We start from the raw sequence: 22,808 nt of genomic DNA, 5'->3' as shown, positions 1-22,808 counted from the left end.
ATGGATTAATCCTTCGAATTTGTCAACTGTTTACCAACTGTTGGGCATACTTTCCCGCGTTTTTTTAGTGCTACCAGATCGTTGCCAATAATACTTGCGACCAGTGTGGCAGCGCCGGCGGTGCTGCCAGCTGTCAAAGTAGCTGTCATTTCTTTCTTTCTTTTCCGGTCAGCGAACAGACCTGTAAGTTCGCGTAAAATTTATACTTAAAATAAAATCGTTTAAATTTAGTGGTTTTGCCAAACAACGCCAAATATAAACAAAGCTAAAAGACTGATGATTGTGTATATTATGTCAACATACCAATATTGCTAAATGTTCGATAGTTATTTATCAAAAATAATAGCCAAAGCTGCAAATCAAAACAAAATAGTCTCGTACAAAATTTTTGTAAAAATCATATGATAGTGCAAATAATTGAACAATATATAATTGAAAGCGTAATTGAGGACGAATAAGTGATTTTGTGCTAATTCTTTGCATTTCTCTCATATTTACATTACATGCACGCTCGCTGCTGCCGTCGACGTCGCTGCCTGCTATCTATCAACAAATAATGGATTGGGTCTTTTTAAACTCGCACAGCCGCCAAGATGAGGAAAATTATGAAACAGGGCAAGATCGTAATCGTCCTTAGTGGACGTTACGCCGGCCGTAAGGCTATCATTGTGAAGACTTCCGATGATGGCACGCCGGAGAAGCCCTTCGGTCACGCGCTTGTTGCCGGCATCGACAGGTACCCTCGCAAGGTGACCAAGAAGATGGGCAAGAACAAGTTGAAGAAGAAGTCCAAGATCAAGCCTTTCCTGAAGAGCCTGAACTACAATCATCTGATGCCCACCCGCTACACAGCGCACGACATCAGCTTTGAAAAATTGTCGCCCAAGGACCTGAAAGATCCCGTCAAGCGCAAGACGCATCGTTTCCAAACTCGCGTTAAATTCGAGTCGGTGTACAAGGAGGGCAAGAACAAGTGGTTCTTCCAGAAGCTGCGATTCTAAGCGGGGCAACTGCCTATGTGGAGGTCTCTTGATTTATTTGTCGTCGTTTTTTTAAGGTTAAATAAAAACACTAAATTCTGATGTAAAGTGACCGAAACTATCAATTCTTAATGTGTTTGTATTATTATCCGATATTACCCATTGCTTGTTGAAGCTATGGATTTGGTAAATCTAGGAAGCATTTTGCTAACCCACGTTTGCCAGTCGTCTATGGCATAGTATTGATTATCGGACAGGGATTTATATGTTAATCCTCTACTTAATTAGCAAAGCTTATGATTACCTCCGAAAGTCGGTACAGACTGAAAGAAAAATCGGTTTGCCTTCAATACGCTCAACGCTTTCCTTTGCTAATAAATATTTTGACTCTTGTTCTTAACCCTTGTTCGTCGAACGCATAAATTTAGCTGCGCATATCTGATTTTTTTATTGGTGTAGCACACCTTTCTCCAGCTGGTTCACAATGAAAACACACTATGATAGACTTTTTTCAATTTTTTAATAAATATTCGAACAGAATAATACATTTTGCTTGAATTTAATTTAATCTTCTTATAGTTGTGTCTATAATATACAATTCTATGGTTTCACTGTACACTTTTCAAACTTGACAATATTGCAGAAGGGAGTTTTTTGCTGTAGTTTTCTTTTCGCTTAAGGAGTGTGCTCTTGCCAAATTGGGTCAACAAAGTTTAAAAGAGTCAAAGTAGTTCAAAGCATTAATGAGTCGAAAGAAGCTCTGTGGAATAGAAGAAACAAGAAGAATTAGAGACTTTCAGATAAAATAGACTCACTTATATTTAAGAATATATCTCAAACAAAATGCATATTACCTGCAGTATAACACTTTGAGCATCGGAGGTGCACAGAACACATAACACATAGCCGGGGCGGGGAGATTTATTTCTTTGTTTATAATTGGTAAAGCAGCGATAATGTTTTGACCACATTAAATAAATAAATGGGTAGCTTCTAACAATATCTATTGACATCACAATAAACGCGTTATGCATTGGCTTTGAAGATGAAATAATTTATAACAATTGTTGTTGGTTCTGATTGGCTTAGTTGTGGTTAATTTAATTTAATTTGTGTTAAAATTTATTATAAGATTTTATTTTATTTTTTGTTTTATTATTATTGCTGTTTAATAGGGCTTTGGCTTGCGTTTTCGGATAGGGTACCTAAGACTGGTTGAAAAAGTTCCCATGTGGCCTGTGGAACGGTTAAGCATGGATATTTTGTTTGTTTGGGGAGTAGAAAAATAGATGTAAATATGTCGGTTAGATTTGTACATAATACTTCTTGATATACAGAGAGGAAAAACAATATTGTTGACGGAGAGTGTTTCAGTGGGGTGTGTGTGTGTGTGTTTATGTGTTGTGGGCACTACGGGAAGAACTACTTACAATAGGTTCAGAAAAAAAATAAAAAAAATCAGGATTAAACAAAAAAAAAAGTTGTTAAGAGATTAGTCAATTTTAGGTGTGTTTTTGTTTTGGGGTTAGGCACAAATTAGGATTATAACAGTTTTAACAGGAACGGGTAGCAAACTTATTTATAACACTTACAGTTCTGTTCAAGTTGAAGTGGGGAAAAATAATACAGAAGAGCACAGAATACTTAAATAATACCAAATAAAATATTGACAGACTGTGTAACAGTGAAGTACAGAGGACAAGCGAAAAGATGGTACACAAATATGTTATGTATACTCGCTATAAAACTAAATACAGCAATAAAATAACGCCAACGGAAACGAGCATCACTCGCATTTTCAAAAACAAATATGCTTAAATATTTAATGCAAGTCAATTATTTTACCAATTCACACGCTTGGCACTCAAGATCTTGAGAATGTTTTCAACCACATCGGTGCTGCTGTGATTGCCGCCGAGATCTACAAGAAAACAACGTAAACAAATATAAATGTATTAATAATGAAAATCTACATCTGCGTCTAAAGGGGAACTCATGTTTACACATGCTCAACAGACCTGGCGTGCGAATAGCATCGTTGACAATCGTCTGGTAGGTAGCGTCATAGATAACCTGCGCATGCTCCTTGTGACCCAAATGATTCAACATATCAATGCTGGCATTGATCATGGCCACGGGATTGGCTATATTCTTGCCGGCAATGGCAGTGCCTGTGTTACGGGTGCCAGGCTCAAAGACAGCATACTAAAATCAAATCAAATTTGTACCGAATCCATAACTATACTACTGTATATATAGGTAGCTCACGTGGTCGCCATAGTTGCGTCCAGAGATGAGGCCAGCGCCGCCAATCAGTCCACAAATTACGTTCGACACAATTGTGCCATACAAGTTTGTCATATTCATGACATCAAACTGGTGGGGATTCGACACGGCCTGCATGCAAGTGTTGTCAATAATCATGTTGTTATGCTCGAGTTCGGGATAGTCCTTGTGCACACGATTAGCTACTTCCAGGAACAGACCGTCCGACAGCTTCATGATGTTTGCCTTGTGGATGGTCGTCACGCGTTTGCGATTGTTCTGGCGCGCATATTCGAAAGCATAGCGTGCCACACGCTCGGCATTGTCCACAGTAACCACCTTCATGCTCTCCACAACGCCGCGCACAGACTCATGCTCCAACATGGCATACTCACCATCCGTGTTCTGGCGGATGAGCACAATATCGACGTCCTTGTGGCGCGCAGGAATGCCTGGATATGACTTGCAGTGCACCACATTCACGTAGAGATCAAGCTCATTGCGGATTGCCACATTGCGGGAGACTTCGCTTAAGCTTTGCGATTTTGTCTCAATGTTACCCTTGAGTGCCACGCCATTACGTTTGATGGAGGTAATCGCATATTCCAGATCATCATTGCCCTCGGTGGAGGGATCAATGTCGATTACCTCAAAATCAATGGGAGCACCACAATATCTGAAGATCTCGCGGACATAGCCCATCAATTCGGGTCCGATGCCACCACCGGGAAGCATAGTGACCCCATGACGGCCACCATATTGCGCCGAGGGTATATCCGTGTCCTATAGGAGAAGCAGCACCAGATGCATTTACTAATACATATACACTATTTGTATAACCTCAAAAACGTACCGTTACTTTCTTTTGCAAAGCCGATTTGGTGTGTGCCACGTCTTCAGTTTTTTCCTTGGTCACCAGCAGGGGATATCCCTATAAATCACATATTAAGTGAAATTTATCTTTGACTTTTTATCCATCCTCTAGACGCAATGCATTATGTAATTTTCAATTGCCAACCGCTCAGTTGGCCAACTATGTATCTAATTTTCTTTCTAACTTACTCGTGTTAGGAAGGGCACCTGGGCTTGCAGCAGTTTCTGAGTTAATCGAATAGCCATGTTTCGTTATAATATTTTCCAAGTGCCCCTTACAAAGCTGATCAACCCTTTTCTTATTTGATTTCTGTAGCCACGGCCAAAACGTAAAATCATATGTTTATCAAGCGATATTGTTTCCGATAAGACACAAAATTAAAAATATCGATGTGTAAACAAAAAAGCTATCGAATGGCAGCACTGGCATACAGCCGTGACGTCATAAATCTTAAAGCATTAGGGAATTGTATTCTTCTCATTAGGTTTGCAACTAGAATATTCGCTTCTTAGGTAAATTTGTAAAATTCAAATAATTTATTTAAATTTTCAGCTCGAAAATATAAAAGTCTACTTTTTGCTAAAACAAACATTCATTCTCTATTTGCTATCGTGACTTTTATAAATTCAGACACTATGTATCTCGTAGAGTATAAAGTCGTCGGTGTGGGGCCATATTATTTCTTCAAATTGCTGTTACGTTAACAACCACACGCATTTAGAGTTTGTTTTTGAATTAAAACAACTTAGCTACAGCATGTGGTCATAGGATAAGCAATTCATAGACATTGTAGTTGCAAATGGCTGTGGAACTAGGGCCCGCCGCACTTCCGGCGCAAATCGATATGCAGGAGCCGGTCTCAAAGATCACATTCTTACACGCGCTCGTCGTAAGTTTTCAACTGTGCAATTAAAATGCAATTTCCCATGTACATGTGCTGGTATTAACTTTTTTAGGCTGGCGGCGTGGCAGGTTTCGTGGTGGACATAGCACTGTTTCCCATTGATACGGTTAAGACACGCCTACAAAGTGAGTTGGGCTTCTGGCGCTCCGGTGGGTTCCGCGGCATTTACAAAGGATTGGCCCCAGCGGCTGCTGGCAGCGCACCTACTGCTGCTCTATTCTTCTGTGCCTACGAATGTGGTAAACAGCTGCTGAGCTATGCGAGCAATACCAAAGATTCACCTTATGTGCATATGACAGCTGCGTCCAGCGCCGAAGTTGTGAGTAGCTAAGGGTTAGGAAGAAACCTTTTTTATACTCATAAAAAACCTTGTGATATACATAGCTCGCCTGCCTCATTCGTGTACCTGTCGAAATTGCCAAGCAACGCTCACAAACACTTTTGGGCCACAAACAACATCAGACTGCGTTGCAGATCCTAATGCGCGCCTACCGCACTGAGGGCTTGCGTCGTGGTCTCTATCGTGGATTTGGGTCGACGATTATGCGTGAAATTCCGTTCAGCTTGATACAGTTTCCGTTGTGGGAATACTTTAAGCTGCAATGGACGCCAGTGACTGGCTTTGATTCGTCACCCTTCACGGTTGCTCTCTGTGGCGCCGTTGCGGGCGGCATTGCGGCTGGCCTAACAACGCCACTGGATGTTGTCAAAACGAGAATAATGCTTGCAGATCGAGAAAGCCTGTTGCGACGTCGTAGCATACCGGCTGTACTGCATGGCATTTATAAAGAACGCGGCATAGGCGGGTAAATAAAATGGGTTTACATTTACTGACATAATATAAATATTTATTCTTATATATTATATTCCAGTTTGTTTGCCGGCATTGTACCTCGAGTTCTGTGGATAACATTGGGCGGTGCGTTTTTCTTTGGCTTTTACGATCTAACAACGCGTTTATTGAGCGCTGCAAATGCTGCTGATTAACAGCTTAACTAGGCACATATTTTTTAGTGAATGTACAAAGTCTGTGGAACGTTTAGACGTAATTTTAAGCTGATATCAAAGGTAAACAGATAACATAGACAATAAAATAAAAGTTTATACTCTAATATAAGCTAGAGTTTAGTCTTTCTTACTACTGCATTTCGAAATTTTGGTACTTAATTAGACACGCAACGCAATATCATTTGCATCCAGATATGCTTGATTTGATTGGGCACGGCTGCCTGTAAGCGGCACCTACATACATATATGTACATTGTTAATGTATAAGGTAAAGGTAATTAGTTAATTAGTTACTTACAGGTTCTATATGCAAGCGTGAATCGAGCAGACTGGTAATTGCATTTGGACCGTCTGCCCCAGCCATGGATACATCTGAGTCGTCGTCGTCAACATTTGTGTAGCCATTGCGGGTGGCATTACGGCGCTTGAAGCATATAAAATTGAATGAACGGCGGCTACGTGACATGACATATACCTTCAAGTAGTAGGTTGTATCGCATATGCAAATAAGGAAAACGCAGTTGTACAAATAACATGAGAGATAACAAAGTTAAAATGAGCTTTACCAAACCAGCGAGCAAAACTACTCCCACCAATACCAAAATGGGTAACCATATGTATTGGGCATCGTCTGGATGTTCCAAGTCAGGGCTTACAGTTGTAATAGGCTCAACATCCATAATGGTTCTTGGAAGGCTGAACGAGGATTTAAATCGCCGATTGACTGCCAAAACATAAGCCGGTGCCAGTGTTACCATAAATAAAAACTGTTCTTTACGGGTTATCGTTAGTGAGCAACGGCAGTGATGGTCTTTAAACTCACGTCTAATTTTTGACAAATATTAAACACCATTTGCTTATAGTGATTAATTTTTTAATTTATGTTATGTCTAATATATTTCCCAGTTAGTCGTTTCTTTCGTTTTCCTTCATGCAATGATTTGCAGCGGATATAATTCGATATCAACCTATCGATATTAACTTTTCAATATTTCTGTAGGTTTTCTCTTGACCCATCGCTAATTGTGCTGTGTTTGGTCTCCTTTGCCGCAAAGTTTGTTTATAATTTCAATAAAAATCCCGCGTAGTTGATTGAGTTTAAAATCGGAATGCCTGTCTCTATTGCTGAAATTGTAATTGAAGATTTACGCAACTGCTGTCGCATTTGCCTTGAGCAGCCGCATCGTGCCCAGTTGCTAGATATGAATCTGATATATGATGAGGAAGCTCAGCTTACATACTATGATTGCTATGAAATATGCACAAGAGATAATCTGCGAGAATGCAGCGAGCATGAGCCCCACACATTATGCAAGCACTGCGGCGTAGAGCTACAATGGGCATATGACTTCCATAAAAAGGCTTCACAGGCCAACAAGCAGCTGCAAAACATGCAATCTATTGTACATAGCGAGACCGAAGATGTAGAACAGATCGATGAGGATGACAAAGATGAATTGGTACATGTAATTCCTGTAGAAGAGGATACCTTTACTGAAGTGGAACTGGAAGAGCCAGTAGAGCAAACAGCCAGTGAAATTGATACTGTAGACTCTGCCCCAACTATAGTTTGCACTAGTGTCAATGATGTTATACCCCGTCAACGATATTCGGGTCCATTTAACTGTGAATTCTGCCAGAAAACATTTCGGAATCATTCACATATGTTGAAGCATCAGCTGATACATCTCTCGGATCGTCCGCACTTCCAGTGCAACACCTGCAATCGCTTCTATCTCACCAAGCAGGCGCTAAAAGTTCATGTGGACACGCAGCACAAGAAGTCCGGCCAGATGTGCGGTATCTGTGGCAAAGTGTTTGCTATAGCCAAAGGTCTTGAAATACACATGCGCTATCACAATGGCTTCTTCCCCTTCGACTGTGATCAGTGCGATCGCAAATTTGCGCAGCGCTCCCACCTGAATATCCATCAGCAGGTGCGGCACAGCAGCGCACGTTTCCAGTGCGAATTTGCTGGCTGTGACAAATTATTTACCTCGTCATCGGCGCTGCGTAATCACGAGTGCACTCACACCGAAATGCCCTTCGAGTGCAACGTCTGCCAGCAAGGATTTCCGGCTCGTTACAAGTTAGTACAAGTCTCATTTGACTATGTAATTCCTGCCTGTGCATCTAACCAATTTTAATCTCTCCTCCTTTAATGCAGATTACGACTGCACGCACAACGCAAACACAACATGCAACTGACACTGGCGCAACTAGAGACCATGCGCAAGTTTCATATAATGCGCTCAAAGCGTGTTCTGGCCAAGCTCGATGCAACACAGCATCAGCAGCAGCAGCAGCAGGAAGAGGGAGAACAGAAGCTGATTGATGCTGTAACTAATGACAGCTAAAGGCAATTAAAAAGTAATGATTAAATTCTTCTCATGCCTGGCAGTTAAAGAGTCGTTGAGTCACTTTTCTTACAAATATCACATTCAATGTATTTCACGATTTTGTTGAGTTAGTTAACAATGACTTGGTTGCACATGTAGACATATAGATACATATGTATATATACTATATATATGATTAGAGTATAGACATCATTAACTATCAAAATATTGGCCATTCAGTGGCTCAGCGTCAGAGCCAACGGCATTGACTTTATGCCTGTGGTTGTTGTATATTCATCTGGATTCTGCGAGGAGCCCGTCGCAGTGCCCGTGGTTGTGTTGGCCACGTTGCCATGCCCCGTCTCCATCCGCTTGCGTGACGTTATCTTCTTCCAGCCGCGCAACAGGATTTGATTGCGATACTTGGGCGTCGTAAACGTATAGAGCAGCGGATTGACAGCCGAATTGAGGGGCAATATGAAGACGACCAGCCAAGCGTAGATATCATCGGAAATGGTGTACTCGAAGAACACCCAGATCTTCATCGCTATAATCGGTGCCCAGCACAGCACATCGGTTAGCACAATGAAAAAGAAACGCACAGCAAATTCACAGTCCAGCAGTGAAAGGGGCGTGGCACTGCGAGTACGCCAAATAGAGATCAAAAGGGCCGTATACAGTAATGCAATCATCAGCAGGAGCAGCAAATTAACGCCAAGAAAGACAAACGCCGAGTACTGCCAGCCCAGGGGATATGCCTCGTGTATGAACAGTGGGAAGCAGGTGCCAGAGTGAGTGCCGTAGAGCTGATTGCTGGAGTACCAGATGACAAGGGGCGTGACCGCTAGACCCACACCAGTAACCCAAATGCATAGCAGCGAGAAGTAAATGATGCGCACGCTGATCGCGCGATGTCCGCGAAAAGGATCCGCTATGAGCAGGAAACGTTCCAGCGACATGAAGGCCAAGATTAGCATGGATACCTCTGAGGAGCTAACAGCCAGCGTTCCAATTGCCTTGCACTGCCACGACTTTAGCCAATTGCGGGCCACCCTAAAAAGAGATTTTCGAACTATAGTACATACATATAAAGAAGAACCGGTCACATACATATGATATTCATCTCGGTAGCGATAATCCTGCACTCCCAGTATGAGCAGATAGAAGCCCATGAGCATATCTGCTAGCGCTAGATTCCTGATCACCATGGTCACGGCCACATTCTCATCGCGGTAGATGAATCGACCATAGAGCACCATCAGGTTGCCCGCTATGGAGAGCGCTGCCATGAACCAGGTGGAGTGGCGCAGCAGGGGCTTGCTTAGCAGATCCTTAAACGAACTGACGCCATCCGTTTTGGGCTTACACATCAGCACATTCGGCGTCATGGAGCAATAGTAGAAGCGATCAAACACTATGTACTTCAGACTGCGCATCCGGTTGAGTGCATCAAAGTCAATGCGCTCGAACTCGATGCCGGTCAGATTCAAAAAGGAAACGTTGAGCGCATCAATCAAATTCCGATCAATGTGCAGCGGCATGTAAGCCAGGGAGCTGTTTAAGCAAGAAAATGGAAAGGAAAATAATTATATTAATTTTAATATTTTAATATATATACAATTTTGCTACAAATATTATATTTGCTGTAAATATTATTAAATTTTGTAAATATATTTTTTTTATTTCAGCTTTAATATTTAATATTTATAAACTACATATTTTTATTAATATTAAAAAAATTCTCAAGTATCAAGTTCCTTAAAGTCCAAGGCTGCGTTTTGATTCCCTTAGAAATACTTAAGGCTCTACTTATATCATATTCACAACATAAATCCAAGTTAATTCTTAACCCCAAATGGCGTGTGCGTCTGCTCCCCGACTATAGCCCAAAGCATTTCTCTTTACTTACAGTGCCTCCAGGTGTGTGTTGTGCATAAATGTTTCGCCAGATAATTCCTTAATGGGATTGCCAATGAGGCGGCTGTAAAACAGAGAAACAGACGAATGCATGAAATGGTGCGTCTCATAGACAAAGTGGAATAATATTGCGTATACGCCGCATAAGCCAAATAATAGGCACACACACACAAATATTTTAAGCTGATAAAAGCAAACAGAGGACCGCATTTGATGACGCTTTCAACTGCCGGCTTACATGCGTGCATTTAGTTATATTATTTAAGGTGGTGCGGTAGATCTTTGTAAGAACGTTTTCTTTTTACAGCTAACTTTAAAAGTCGCCAAGAAATAAACGACACGAAAATAACAAAAGTGCGACATAATAACGAAATTCTTATTTAATAGCTGTGATTCCCACACGCTCTCCCCCTCTCACTCACTCTCTCTCTCTCTCTCTGTCTATCTATCTCCATCTCTATCGCAATGTGTGCTATAAATTACTGCACACAGCTATAGTTTCTCTTGGGGTTTGGGGCCTGTTGCTCAGTCACAGGAAAAGCGCATCATTCATGACAGCCAGCAGACGTTGTCCACATCCTTGCTGGCTCCAGCTGTAGTTTTTCGATCTCTCCCCGGCTACCCACTTGCCCTCTGCGTCTGTGAAGTGCAGCAGCTGATGCTGATGCTATTTAGCTCCATTCGCTGCACTTGTCTGGTCAATCAATGCCGGCGTCAACTGAAAACACTTTGTTTTTATAGCTTGCCGCACATAGACAATGCTATATCCCATCCCCATTGCCCAGTCTCTGCTCGAGCAACTCCCTTTAGCTAGTAATTGCTGGCCAGCTATAAAGTTGCATTGCACGCTGGAGGAGGCAGCTGGAAGGGGAGTGGAATACGATGCTGTTGGCACTAGCTTAACCATAAAGTAAATGTTTTACTTGTAGCATAAATTGCTTTTTGATAATGCGGCCGCCCTTGCTCGACTCCGTCAGCTCGATGGATGCCTGTCCAGCAATTTTATGTAAATTGTGCGACATTTAATGCCAGGCTTTGTGCCTTGGTTGTCCGAGCATTAAATGTGCTACTTAATAACTGACAACAAAACGTTTTTTTGGGGACAGCTGTTGTGGGCCTTTCGGCAATTGCAGACGGCAATTAACATATTTCGCAAGAGGGGCCAACAAGTTGTTAAAGCATAAGTATGCCCTAGCCCTATTTGACCAACAAATAAGTAGCTCAAGTAATGCCTTTTGCTGTTGCACAGGCACACGCACACACACACACACACACACACACGCATGAAATGAAACACACCCGTGTGTGTGTGTTTGTCTGTCGCTCTGCGGTTGCCTGCGCACGAAAGTAGGCAACATAATGCGTCAATAGAGTGCCCACACGCGCACTTACACCCACCCACAGGCACAGCCACAGACACACACACCCATACACACACACACACACACACACACGCACAGAGCATCTGGTCGGTCAATGTCCAACTTTCAACATGTCAAATAGATGCGCATAGTTGTATTACTGCAATGGCAGAACACGAATTGCGGCTTAGCATTTAAGTCAAGCGGCAAACGATTCGACGAATGCTCTACAATACAGAGAAATTCAATGAGCATGCATTTAAAGACTGAAGAATATAATAAAATATTTATAAATTTTATTTTATTATTTTATTTTTCAACTAGCATTAAATTGGAGTATGCCTGCATCTTTTATAGCGAAAATATATATTTTTAATTTAATTTCAAATAGGTATATTTAATAAAAAATTATTCTCGATAATTTTAAACATTTTAGATATTTAATGCAAAATTATTTTAAAGCAAATTGTTTTATTATATTTATTATATTATTATTATAAAACTTATATATTATTATAAAACTTCTGTAATATAGGAGCTCGTAAGATTTTTCGGTGACTTGAATTTAATTTTTAAATATATTTAAATAGTCTACTTAAATTAAAACAGATATATTATTTAATAATATTCTATCATAATAAAAATATAATAAAAAAATTGTTTACATAAACTAAAAAAATTTAGTTTAAATGCATCTTAAATGAAATGCATCTTAAATGAAATGCGGACATGAATAAAAAATTTAAAAAATGCTTTTATTACAATTACAAAAAATAATAATAATAAATCTGTTATTTACATCAATTTATAATTATATTTATATTTATTTATATTTTCATTCTTTTATAAAAAACAAACCTAATATAGTATGTCAAATAAAAACTAGGTATTTCAGGTTGATATATGTATATATACGTGATATATGCCAGGGTGATATATGTATATATATTTCTATGAAATCAATTTATTTATATTGAAATGCTAAAGGCCTTTGATTAGTGTGATAGCTAAGCTGTGCGTCATTTGAGTCGAGCGAAATACAATTAATAATAACTGTCTGGGGTTGGTAGACCCTTTTCTGGCATGGAGTTCAAATGAAGGTATTAGGCCAATCAGTGGAAATGGCACGTACTGCTGCGAATCCCTTCGAGTAGCAATAGTCCCGTGCGAGATTTGATTGTTTGCTTGGGCATTACAATCATGTTGGCCGCAATTAACGTCATTGCGCTTAAGTATACAAGGGACAATCAGCAAGGGCACCCTGTACACGCAGCTTGGGCAGAAATGAGCAGCTCGTGCGAATTTTCGGGGAAATGGCAAAAATCAAATTAGTGCAGCGATTTTTTATGTCCAGCTGGACAGGAAACAAGAAGTCAGCACAAATGTGAGCAGCATTTAGAGAAAGACGCACGCAGTAACTGATACAGACACTAACACATGTATCTGTCGGATACAAAGCGCTGTGCCATAAAAAATCGCATTTGTTTTATGAACTTGACGCCGAGCAACTGTTCAAAAATTCAGAGCACGCTTGCAGGCGCATCATATGCATGCAAATAAACAGACACAGACAGGCACACGCCCTTGGGGGCGTGGCCACATCAACAGGCTAGCAAAGGATTTCACTCACCGCCAACACTGACTTTAGGGATAATAATGGCCGCACACAGCGCCAATTTCAATAAACTCCTTCATTATGGCAGCACAGCCAGGACTAGGGGCGGGACTTGAAGCTCATATAGTTCATGCTCTTCATGTTCACATCAGACGCTTTGCTGCTCTGTTGAAATTGTTTTCGCATAAAATACAAATTTATTTGCATTTTTATTTGGCCATAATACAGTTTGTTTATTTGCCGTCCCAAGATACAAAAGCTATAGATACATTTGCCAAAATCTATACATTTTTGGTCAAGTGACAACAGACACTTCGTGTATGTATGTGTGTGTGTGTGTGTGTGTTTGTCTTGGCATTGATATGCTGATGCTGATGTATATGTTAGTTGAGTTGGTGAATTTATTAACGCCACAGACTTGCGTAGATCTACCACATTTATTAAATATGATATTGATATATTTATGTTTGACAATGAGTACACATATACATATGTATATATTTGGGTATAAAACATTGTATTAGTAAATGAGATAGCTAAAGCTGTAAAGCTAAAATTCCAACTGATTTCAATTCATAAATTGAGCAGCTTTCTGACTTAGCTGAAGACATAAAGATACAAAAACAAGCGAGTATAAAGAGTCTTTTAAGATTTACATTATTTCCCATTGTGTATCTAAAATAAATACTTGGTTTCATATGTACAATAAATATATAAAAATATATATGTAGTATATAACTCTTTAAAGCTTTTTCAAAAGAAGAAATTGAATATATTTTAAGCATACATACATATATGCATTTTTTTTTTTAGTTTCCAATAAGTAAAACTAAATAAATAATAAAGTTTTCAGCAATCGAGGTACTATATAAAAATACAAATATTTTTATTAATGTTAATATTGGCTAAAAATGCATTTAGCTGATGAGCAAAATTCAATTAAAATAAGAAAGAAATGATTTATGAAATCTGTGTAGTAATTTATACATTTGGAATCTATGCTAAGCTCGCCCTGTAAAGCATACGCCATGTGGTTTTTGCTTTGGAGCCTGAGCTCTCGTCAAAGCCATTAACATTTTTATGAGCCACTGCAACACTTTGGCTTATAGATTGTGTTTTTTGTTTCGAGCTGGCACATGCAAACACATATATTACTTTTATACGAGTTGGCCATAAAGCCTCGACTTGGTTTATGCAATAAGTAGTCAAATTAGAAGGCGTGGCAGGCATCATAAAATGCCAAAGGGAACGAGTGATCGATGCGGTCATAGATATGACTATAAATAGATCTATTAACGATTACAAGAAGGCATCAATTGCCCAAATAAATAAAATCAAACTGAGTCAATATTTGCCAGCTGAAGGATTGAGCGGAATACAATTTTCATGTTCCTTTGTAAGAAATTGTTTTATCTCTTCACTTTTTTAATTTTTGCTCGTTTTTTCTGTGTTTCCAGCTCATTTTGCGTAAATTTTTTTTTAGAGCTCTGCGAATTTCCAGCTTTGGATTTGTGTGCACCCAAACGAGTTTATTTACCCTGCCCAAAGCGTTAAATTTTTGAATGCTAATTAAAGCTGTGGCACGCCATTCCTGCCTCTTTTTAATATACATATTTATTAATAATTGCTCATACTCACATATCTCGAATGGCTTTCAGATTGGCAAAGGCTTCCGCGTGTATGTGTGTAATGAGGTTGTACTGTAGATCGCTGTGGAATATATGAATTGGTTAAGAATTAAGCAGTATTAATAATTTATGTGAATGACAGAAATAATTTTAGGTATACTGGAAATACTAGCTGTGCAAACTACAGTGACAAAAAACTTTTAAAAATGTTCTAACAAATATCTACATAGCTCAAGATATCCATAAATATATTGCCCTGTAAATTCTAAGAGTTAACTCCATAAATTAAGCTAAGCCCAGCGGATCTAGCTAATCCAGTTAACTAGCTTGTTTTATGGTAAATATATAATTTATCTACATCACACTCTATCACTCACTTAAGTATACGCCCAAATTGTCGCTGCTATAATTTGTCTAGGTTATTTTTCAAATCATTTGCAGGCCTTCAGTGATGAGCCGCCACAAATATTGCGTATACGCAGCGTGCGTCAGCTTAAGCCAGTTTCGGGTATTGCAGAGAACAGAACGGACAGGGGCATGCGGTGTGGGCTGGCACGGTTAGAGTTACTCAAACACACATTTATTTACGTGCAGCAATTTGTGATGCTGATTTATTTTCACTTACCAACGCGCCGGGTGCCCAGACGACCCATTGACTTATATTGTCAGCTATTGATGCATAAATTAATGATTATGTGTAGTCGACGCGCCGACGAAAATGCCTGATAAATGTTTTCAAATTGTCGCCCAGCTAGAGATATGAGTGAAACACCAACGCACCCACACACACACAATTTGCATGACTCGACTTATGTTTAAATATTCGCCTTTGGGCATATGATCTATGTAAACAATTGAAAATGAAATTTATGCTTATTGGCACATAAATTCAAGCGTCTGAGGTGTCAAATTCAATAACATATACCAAATATCTACTTCATCAACTATGCGTATGCGTAATTTGCTTGAGCGTCTCTGCTGATTCAATTCTGCTGACTACGAATAGGGACTGGAGTAGGAGTGGCTGGGGGTGAGGCGGGTGACGGGTGAGGCTGCTGGGCCTTGCCAGGCAAATGTGACCCATATAAATCTTGTAGCAGCGCCGATGATAGCGCAGCCGAAAACGAAATGAAAGCAAAATGCAGTCAAGAGTAAAAATTACGCATACGCACCATAAAACCTAAGTACAACATATTTCAATAGAGTTTTCGACACTTTATGTGAAGAGTTCAGAGCAAGCTACATTTTAGACATTAAACCAAAACACCAAAAAAAAAAGTAACCAAAACAAACGAAAAATGTAATGAAGCCGCCTTAAAGTACGGCGCGGCCTTGACGCATAAACGCATTGGGGTATTCCCTTTCACTTACAGCAGCTCCAAATTATCCAATTGCGCAAACGTTTTTTCGCCAATATACTCGATGCGATTGTTATCCAAGAAGCTGCAAGAGAATTCAATAAAGTAATATCAATTAAAATAGAGAGGAAATTAATTGAAACGAAGGAGGAAGGGAACTCCAAAGAACTTTATAATATATTTTAGCTGTCAAATATATATATGGATATGTATGTATATAAAATATATAAATCTGGCAGTTAGTTAATATATTTATATATTGAATGTTCTTTAAGCATTGATGCAGTTGTTTCTTTATTCAAACACTCTATAAATCTCTAGGGGATAAACGTTTTTATTTATTCCAAGATGCCTTTGCTGGTTTATTTGGAGTCAAGAGCAATGCTAGCTGTATCTTTCTTGTGGGAGTATTTAACTGTTTGTTTGCCGTATCTAAGCCAAGGTCTGCTTGTATCTTTTTACGCTCCCCTGACCAAATGATATATGAAGGCTATTTAGTTAGTTAAGCCTGGTTTTTTGACCAAAGCTATAAATTGTGCTCGCTTTATGGTGTTTAAAGGCTTTGTAAAGTGATGCGCCCAATTGCTTACGAGCAATTTATGTTAGCTATTAGCGCACTTATTGATAAGCATAATACATATGCATAATACACACGCCTCAGCTTCAATTTCTTGGTAAACTTTTTCTTTGACAGCTTTAAATGTAAAATGTTTGGCTCGCTGCAAATTGTTATTATGGCCATCCATGGCACATCGTAATGGCACATAACTGTTACACCCATTGCCAAATACACTCTATGGGGGAGCCCAGCACATGCCCAACTGCACTTGATGGCCCCCCCAGGCCCCACCATTGCCTCAGCCAAAAAGTTCTGTCACAGACTGTGGCGCAGACACTGTAAAGCATTTTACGCTTGAATACATCAACTGAATGCGAGTGTGTGAGAGCATAAAACCTTGTGGGCGTGGCACTGGCCGGCATATCCAATGGCTTGCCCTTTTTTTAATCTAACAAATAGCTGAAGCATTAAGTCGCAGTTCCATTCCCAGTCTCAGCATCAACTTTGTACTTACATTTCGACCAGTTTGGGACTTTTGGTCAGCTGAACGTTGCGCAGGGTCAGACGATTGTGGCTCAGGACGAGCCACTCCAGCTTGTGCATGGCAGCCAGCTGGTCCATGGGAAAATATCGCAATTGATTGTTGACCAGGAAGAGCCACTGCAGCGACGGCAAATCCTTGAATATGCCTTGCGGCAATTGGCTAAAATTATTATGGCCCACCTCGAGGCGTTCCAGATGCGGCAGACCGCTAAAGCAGCCCGCTGGCAGGCGTGATATGTTGTTGTACTTGAGTATGCTGCAGATAAATAACACCAGTGTATATAGTATTAGTATTAGCCCAGATCAGGCTGCTCAGGCTGCTCACTTACAGTTTCTGCAGGCGCGTCAAGTTGGCAAACAGATTCTCTTTCAGTGTCAAATTGTTGTATATGATGAACAAACACGTTACCTCGTCGCTGATGCGCGGAAATCGACGCAGCTTGGCGCTTTTGCCACAGTAGAGCATCGTGTCGCGGCATCTGCAGACTTTTGGATATGTTGTAATTGCTGAGGGAATGCAGATCAGAATGCAGATGAGCATTACGACATTCCATTAATTAAACAGCTCCAAATAGAGTAGAAAATTTAATTGGGGCAGAATAAAAATAACAATTACAATAAACAAAGAAATAATAATGGAAAAAAATATGTAATAATAAACTATTTATAAAATAAATAAATAAATATAAAATAATTACAATCAAATAAAATTATGCAAAAATATTAATAATAAATAACTGACTAACAATTATATTAAAAATGAAAAAGTTGTTAAATTCACAGGAATAATTTAAGATACAAATTAAAAATAATCATTTTAATCATTACAATAATAAATACAAATTAAATTTGTTTAATAAATATAAAATAAGAGCATTTATAATAATAAAAATGTAAAACACTTTTCTAGCTGAAATATTAACTATATTATGTGCTGAAATTCATAACCCAAAAAGAATGTTGTTTTTCATTTAATATTTAATATTTAATATTTAATATTTAATATTTAATATTTAATATTTAATATTTAATATTTAATATTTAATATTTAATATTTAATATTTAATATTAATATTTAATATTAATATTAGATTTAATATTTAATATTTAATATTTAATATTTAATATTTAATATTTAATATTTAATATTTAATATTTAATATTTAATATTTAATATTTAATATTTAATATTTAATAATATAATAATATTTAATATTTAATAATTTGATATGCCAAAGAATCAATTAAATTATGATTCAAAATATATATATATGAAATATTGTATTAAAACAAAAATTTCTTTTTGGTTTATGCCAAGGAATCAATTAAATTATTATTCAAAATATATATATGAAATATTGTACGTAAAAAAAATTGTTTAAATACATGGTTCAAGTGGTTCCGCCAAACAACATTTAGTCTTAATAAAGCTGATTGCAGCATATTAAGTTACTTTGGCATACATAAGCTTATTCTAGATTTTTCTTTCTGGCTGAATGAACTTTAAGCGGATTTTGCTCTATTCAATCGACTACGTACCGCAGGGTATGACAAGGCTTTGATTTCTGCTGCCCGCCAGCGATGACAAATCCCAGGCGCTGGAGTTTGTGCCAGCTATGGTTGGGCGCTGTTGTTGTTGTATTTGCAGATGCTGCTGCTGCTGTTGCTGTTGTTGCTGCTTCTTCTTTTCAATAGCATTACGTACAATTTTATCAGCAAGCTCCTTGCTGCCGTAGAGATTGCCGCACTCGACCGGATGCTCATCGCTCCCATCCGTACAATCGTCATGCTTGTCGCACATTTGACGCTGCGGCACGCACTGTATGCCATTGTTGCACGCAAAGCTGCCCGTGGGGCAAGGTCCTTGATAACAAAAACACAAATAAGGAGAAAAAAAATAATTAATAACGCCCAGCACAATATCGAAGAAGTCGATTGACCTGAATCGACACATACGCTTCATATTTTTGTATTACTCATACGTCACGTTGGCCACACAAACGTTCGCATATGAGTAATCTCACAACTGGATGCGGAACTTGTTTTGTCCGCATTCACTCATCTCTAAAGAATTGCTTTCGGAGTTCACAAAAGTCACATAAAACAACAAATCAATTAAAATTAATGTACAAAAAACTTTTGATTGCTTTTAGTTATAATTCGCTCTCAGCTTTGTTCTCTTCTTGCCTGCATTAAAATTTCATGTACTGCAATGCTAAAGTTAGTGTATTAATTAGCATTTGCTTAGATGCTGCTTAGATGCCTTCCCACCTATTTGTCATCAGCATTGGCAATTTCAGCGGCACTTTAACATATTTATGCTCTGTCTGCCGTCTCTAGTGAATGACTAACAAAAGTCATCAACAATTTGATGAGCTCGCCGAGCACCTAGTGGAGGTTTGTGTCATGCAATCAAATTTAATAATACTAGATTATGTGTCTTAATAACATCGGGGAATTCAAATTGAAAATTATTTTGTATATTGGAAATTTTGAATACGAAATAATGTTGATATAAAGCTGGAAATTGTACATTTAAAAGCTTTTATGTATTTTAAATATTTCTAAAAACTTGGATTGATTGAATTTCTTCTATATAGATTTCAGATTTGATTATGGCGAAATATATACATATATTTTTAAGAAATTCACATTGGAATTGGGTATATTTATATAATTGATAATTAATAGTTAAATTAAATTTTATAATAATCAATACAGCTAACTTATACATTTGATAGCAATTAAAACAAACTTTTTTAAATTATTTATTTTGACCATCATCATATTCATCTTCTTTCATTGACTGTAGATTTGATTAATTTTGCCTTCAGTAAATTAACTTAAATGGCTTGTACAAGTTCCCTATGCATATCCTTTTATTCCTGCTCTGCGCTTTTGTGTTCAATCTGCGCAATCATTGGGGAGACTCTCATTTAATTAATGACAAGGTTTTGCACAACAATCAAATCAAATTGCGTCACTGTGGATAGATTTCGCTGAGCATAACAGCTGTTATATCCATGAATCTGATCCTGTGTATGTGTGTATCCGTGTGCGTGTGTGTGTGTGTGTGTGCTAGGCACGCACTATGCATTAGTTGCAAACACTTTTCATTTCATTTTCACTTTGTGCCAGCAGCTAGAGCGCATAAATACAAATCTAGGCGGCATTTGGCTATTTGTCTGACTCGGGCTTAGGTCGCAGCCAGCCAGCCGGGGGGGGATCAGCTGATTTAATATAATAATTCGTATATCCCTGATAATGGCCCTTAATAAAATACACAGACGCCACGTTAAGCCAAAATATGACATTCATCAAACGTTCCGTTCGGCTCTGGCTATGGCTATGGCAAATCAATAGGCAAATTGGCTGTGGGCATACGAAAATCTGCCAACACGATGCAAAAATTGTGAAAATGTGAAAATTGTGAAAATGTTTATGCACATAAAACAAAATACAGCCCAGAAACAGGCAGCAGACGCTTGTAAAATAAATGTGAAAATTGTTTTTGCTCGCTGGCAAAGATTGTTTTTGCGTTTCTGAGTGTTTTTTTTTTTATTTTTTTTTTTTTGTCGATGCTCTCTAAGTTCACAAATTACTTTTGAATACTTCAGAGCGCTTCAATTTATATGCGATATGCGAGAGTTGAGCCGTATTTCTGCCATTTGATTTAGGTTTATGTCAAAATAGAATAGAAATCAATAGATAGTTTATAAAGTTTAAGGCAAAAAGCATTCAATTTCAAACTTTTTACAGTCTGTTTGTTTTTGATTGAAATTAAATTAGAAAAGAAAAGATTTAGCAAGAGCGTGATATTAAAGCCTATAATGTTAACCCAAGAGATTTCAATTCCAAGCAAGTTTGTGATGAAACAAAATGTGTCAAGTTAACTTACACCAATTTCACCAATGTTTTATCTAATGTTAATTAACAAGTAATAGATAGGCTATAAATATTAGTTGAATTCAAACATTATTCGACATTTATTTTCCTCTTAATGTTTTATATTATATTTAAAATGATTAGTAAGTTAATTAATTATAGCATCCGTATAGCTAGCGGACTTTTATCTATGATGGTTTTATAATATATCCTGTACCTATTATATACACGAAGATTTTGTTCTCATGCATCTCAGTCATGTCTACTTACCCAAACTTAAATAGAAGACGAGACCCGATAGAAGCAAAAGAATTGTCATAAAGCAAATGCCAGCAGCTATGCTCCGTCCATAAACCATTTTGCAAACTATTTTTGTTATATGTATATATACGGTGGGACTTTCCTCTGTTTTTTTTTTTTATTTTATTTATTTTTTTATTTATTATTATTAATTTCTTTTTTGTTAGCCTGGGCGGAGTTCATATTTTGTACGATGCGCAGTGGTTTTGCCATAGCTCACACTCTGAGGACTCTTGCGTCTTTCACCGCAGTTTTTGCCACTTCATTGAGCTAATTTAAATTTGCATAAGATGTTGCCTGTAAATATTATGCTGTGTCTTTAATATTTAACACTTGAAGTGCTTTAATTAGTTTTATATTAGCAAGCAGTAGTAGTTAGTATTTGTATCAAATACTTGACGTCGGGAGCCGTCTATTTCGCTGACCTCTTAATCTTCTTCTTTAAGTTCTCCTAATGAAGCAGAGACTGTGCCCTTTGTTATGTTTTAATTGAAGCTTAACATTTCTAATCTGTCTGAAAATTAAATATATTTGCTAAGCTGCAGGCACTTTTTAATCCGATTGGTATTTTCGTAATAATTCTGTGATGCTGCAACGATATGTGCCAGCATTTTATATCAATTTATTTTCTCTGCGCTTGCAAAAAATAAAAATAAATAAAAAGAGGAAAAGAAAAGAAAGCGAAGGCGATGGATGCTTAAACATAAAGGACAACATATATTATCAAATAAAAATATGTCAACAGGCAGTTAAAATGTTTACAATCCAGAGACAGCTCTTAAGAAATGAAAAAAGAAGATATATATTAATGGCCTCACCAAACAGATTGAGACTTGTCAAGAACATAAAAACATTTCGTGCATGTGAGAGCAGTTTAAATAGAAAACGGAAATAAATATATGGCTGAACTTAAAAGCAGTAACTGAATAAATTATCAAACTTCATATAGACTAGAAAAGCTATTTATTTTGTATAATATGGTATAGTCATTATCGAGTCTCAATTTATACTCTTTTTAGCCACTTGGGTCGCTTGATGAAATTCAGTTTATGAAAAATAAGTAAAGAAATGCTTGCCGCCTTATCAATAGGCGCAAGGCGCCCTGGCCTGGCCCCATGTAGACAGATCATAATTTCCGCAAAAGGTCGATATTCGGCCCAAACGTATGCCAAAATGTTGCCTCATTATCTCAATCATCACAATTGAACAGCATTTGGTGTGGAAAATGTCGTAAAAACGTAAGATTTTCCTTTATTTGACTGTGAGTTTGGG

At 38.0% G+C, this 22,808-nt stretch overlaps 6 protein-coding genes across 7 annotated transcripts; 3 read left to right on the top strand and 3 right to left on the bottom strand.

Moving 5' to 3' along the window:
* Nucleotides 1–8: 8 nt before the first annotated feature.
* Nucleotides 9–1,105, top strand: RpL27 (ribosomal protein L27). The gene is made up of 2 exons (XM_018112540.3): nt 9–183; nt 586–1,105. Exon 2 carries the CDS (start codon nt 594–596, stop codon nt 999–1,001), a length of 408 nt encoding a protein of 135 aa, XP_017968029.1. The 5' UTR covers nt 9–183; nt 586–593; the 3' UTR covers nt 1,002–1,105.
* A 376-nt stretch (nt 1,106–1,481) lies between these two features.
* Idh3g (Isocitrate dehydrogenase (NAD(+)) 3 non-catalytic subunit gamma) lies at nt 1,482–4,551 on the bottom strand. Of its 2 annotated transcripts, XM_089256384.1 has the most exons (7): nt 4,308–4,551; nt 4,099–4,176; nt 3,249–4,028; nt 2,999–3,185; nt 2,826–2,901; nt 1,835–2,216; nt 1,482–1,740 (listed from the first exon to the last, which is right to left on the bottom strand). In XM_089256384.1, exons 1-6 carry the CDS (start codon nt 4,362–4,364, stop codon nt 2,186–2,188), a joined length of 1,209 nt encoding a protein of 402 aa, XP_089112510.1. In that variant the 5' UTR covers nt 4,365–4,551; the 3' UTR covers nt 1,482–1,740; nt 1,835–2,185. The 2 variants fall into 2 exon arrangements, with proteins under 2 accessions (XP_089112510.1, XP_017968024.1); XM_018112535.3 differs by lacking the exon at nt 1,835–2,216 and having other exon boundaries at nt 4,308–4,549.
* A 171-nt stretch (nt 4,552–4,722) lies between these two features.
* On the top strand, nt 4,723–6,140 carry LOC108659552 (S-adenosylmethionine mitochondrial carrier protein homolog). Its single transcript, XM_018112538.3, has 4 exons — nt 4,723–5,008; nt 5,076–5,342; nt 5,408–5,829; nt 5,896–6,140. Exons 1-4 carry the CDS (start codon nt 4,919–4,921, stop codon nt 6,008–6,010), a joined length of 894 nt encoding a protein of 297 aa, XP_017968027.1. The 5' UTR covers nt 4,723–4,918; the 3' UTR covers nt 6,011–6,140.
* On the bottom strand, nt 5,854–6,857 carry LOC108659553 (uncharacterized). The gene is made up of 3 exons (XM_018112539.3): nt 6,598–6,857; nt 6,330–6,506; nt 5,854–6,265 (listed from the first exon to the last, which is right to left on the bottom strand). Exons 1-3 carry the CDS (start codon nt 6,787–6,789, stop codon nt 6,191–6,193), a joined length of 444 nt encoding a protein of 147 aa, XP_017968028.1. The 5' UTR covers nt 6,790–6,857; the 3' UTR covers nt 5,854–6,190.
* Nucleotides 6,858–7,013: 156 nt separating this feature from the next.
* LOC108659550 (uncharacterized) lies at nt 7,014–8,567 on the top strand. The gene is made up of 2 exons (XM_018112536.3): nt 7,014–8,120; nt 8,199–8,567. Exons 1-2 carry the CDS (start codon nt 7,141–7,143, stop codon nt 8,386–8,388), a joined length of 1,170 nt encoding a protein of 389 aa, XP_017968025.1. The 5' UTR covers nt 7,014–7,140; the 3' UTR covers nt 8,389–8,567.
* Nucleotides 8,453–21,651, bottom strand: Lgr3 (Leucine-rich repeat-containing G protein-coupled receptor 3). The gene is made up of 9 exons (XM_018112528.3): nt 21,507–21,651; nt 18,891–19,214; nt 17,681–17,858; nt 17,323–17,607; nt 16,263–16,334; nt 14,902–14,973; nt 10,280–10,351; nt 9,481–9,924; nt 8,453–9,423 (listed from the first exon to the last, which is right to left on the bottom strand). Exons 1-9 carry the CDS (start codon nt 21,592–21,594, stop codon nt 8,607–8,609), a joined length of 2,352 nt encoding a protein of 783 aa, XP_017968017.1. The 5' UTR covers nt 21,595–21,651; the 3' UTR covers nt 8,453–8,606.
* Between the last annotated feature and the right edge of the window lie 1,157 nt (nt 21,652–22,808).

This window comes from Drosophila navojoa, chromosome 2 (assembly GCF_054131105.1).
Source record: "Drosophila navojoa isolate 15081-1374.11 chromosome 2, UAZ_NAV_1.0, whole genome shotgun sequence".
Lineage (NCBI taxonomy): Eukaryota > Metazoa > Arthropoda > Insecta > Diptera > Drosophilidae > Drosophila > Drosophila navojoa.
Note: the sequence above shows the minus strand (reverse complement) of the source record. Positions and strands in the feature narration are given on the sequence as shown.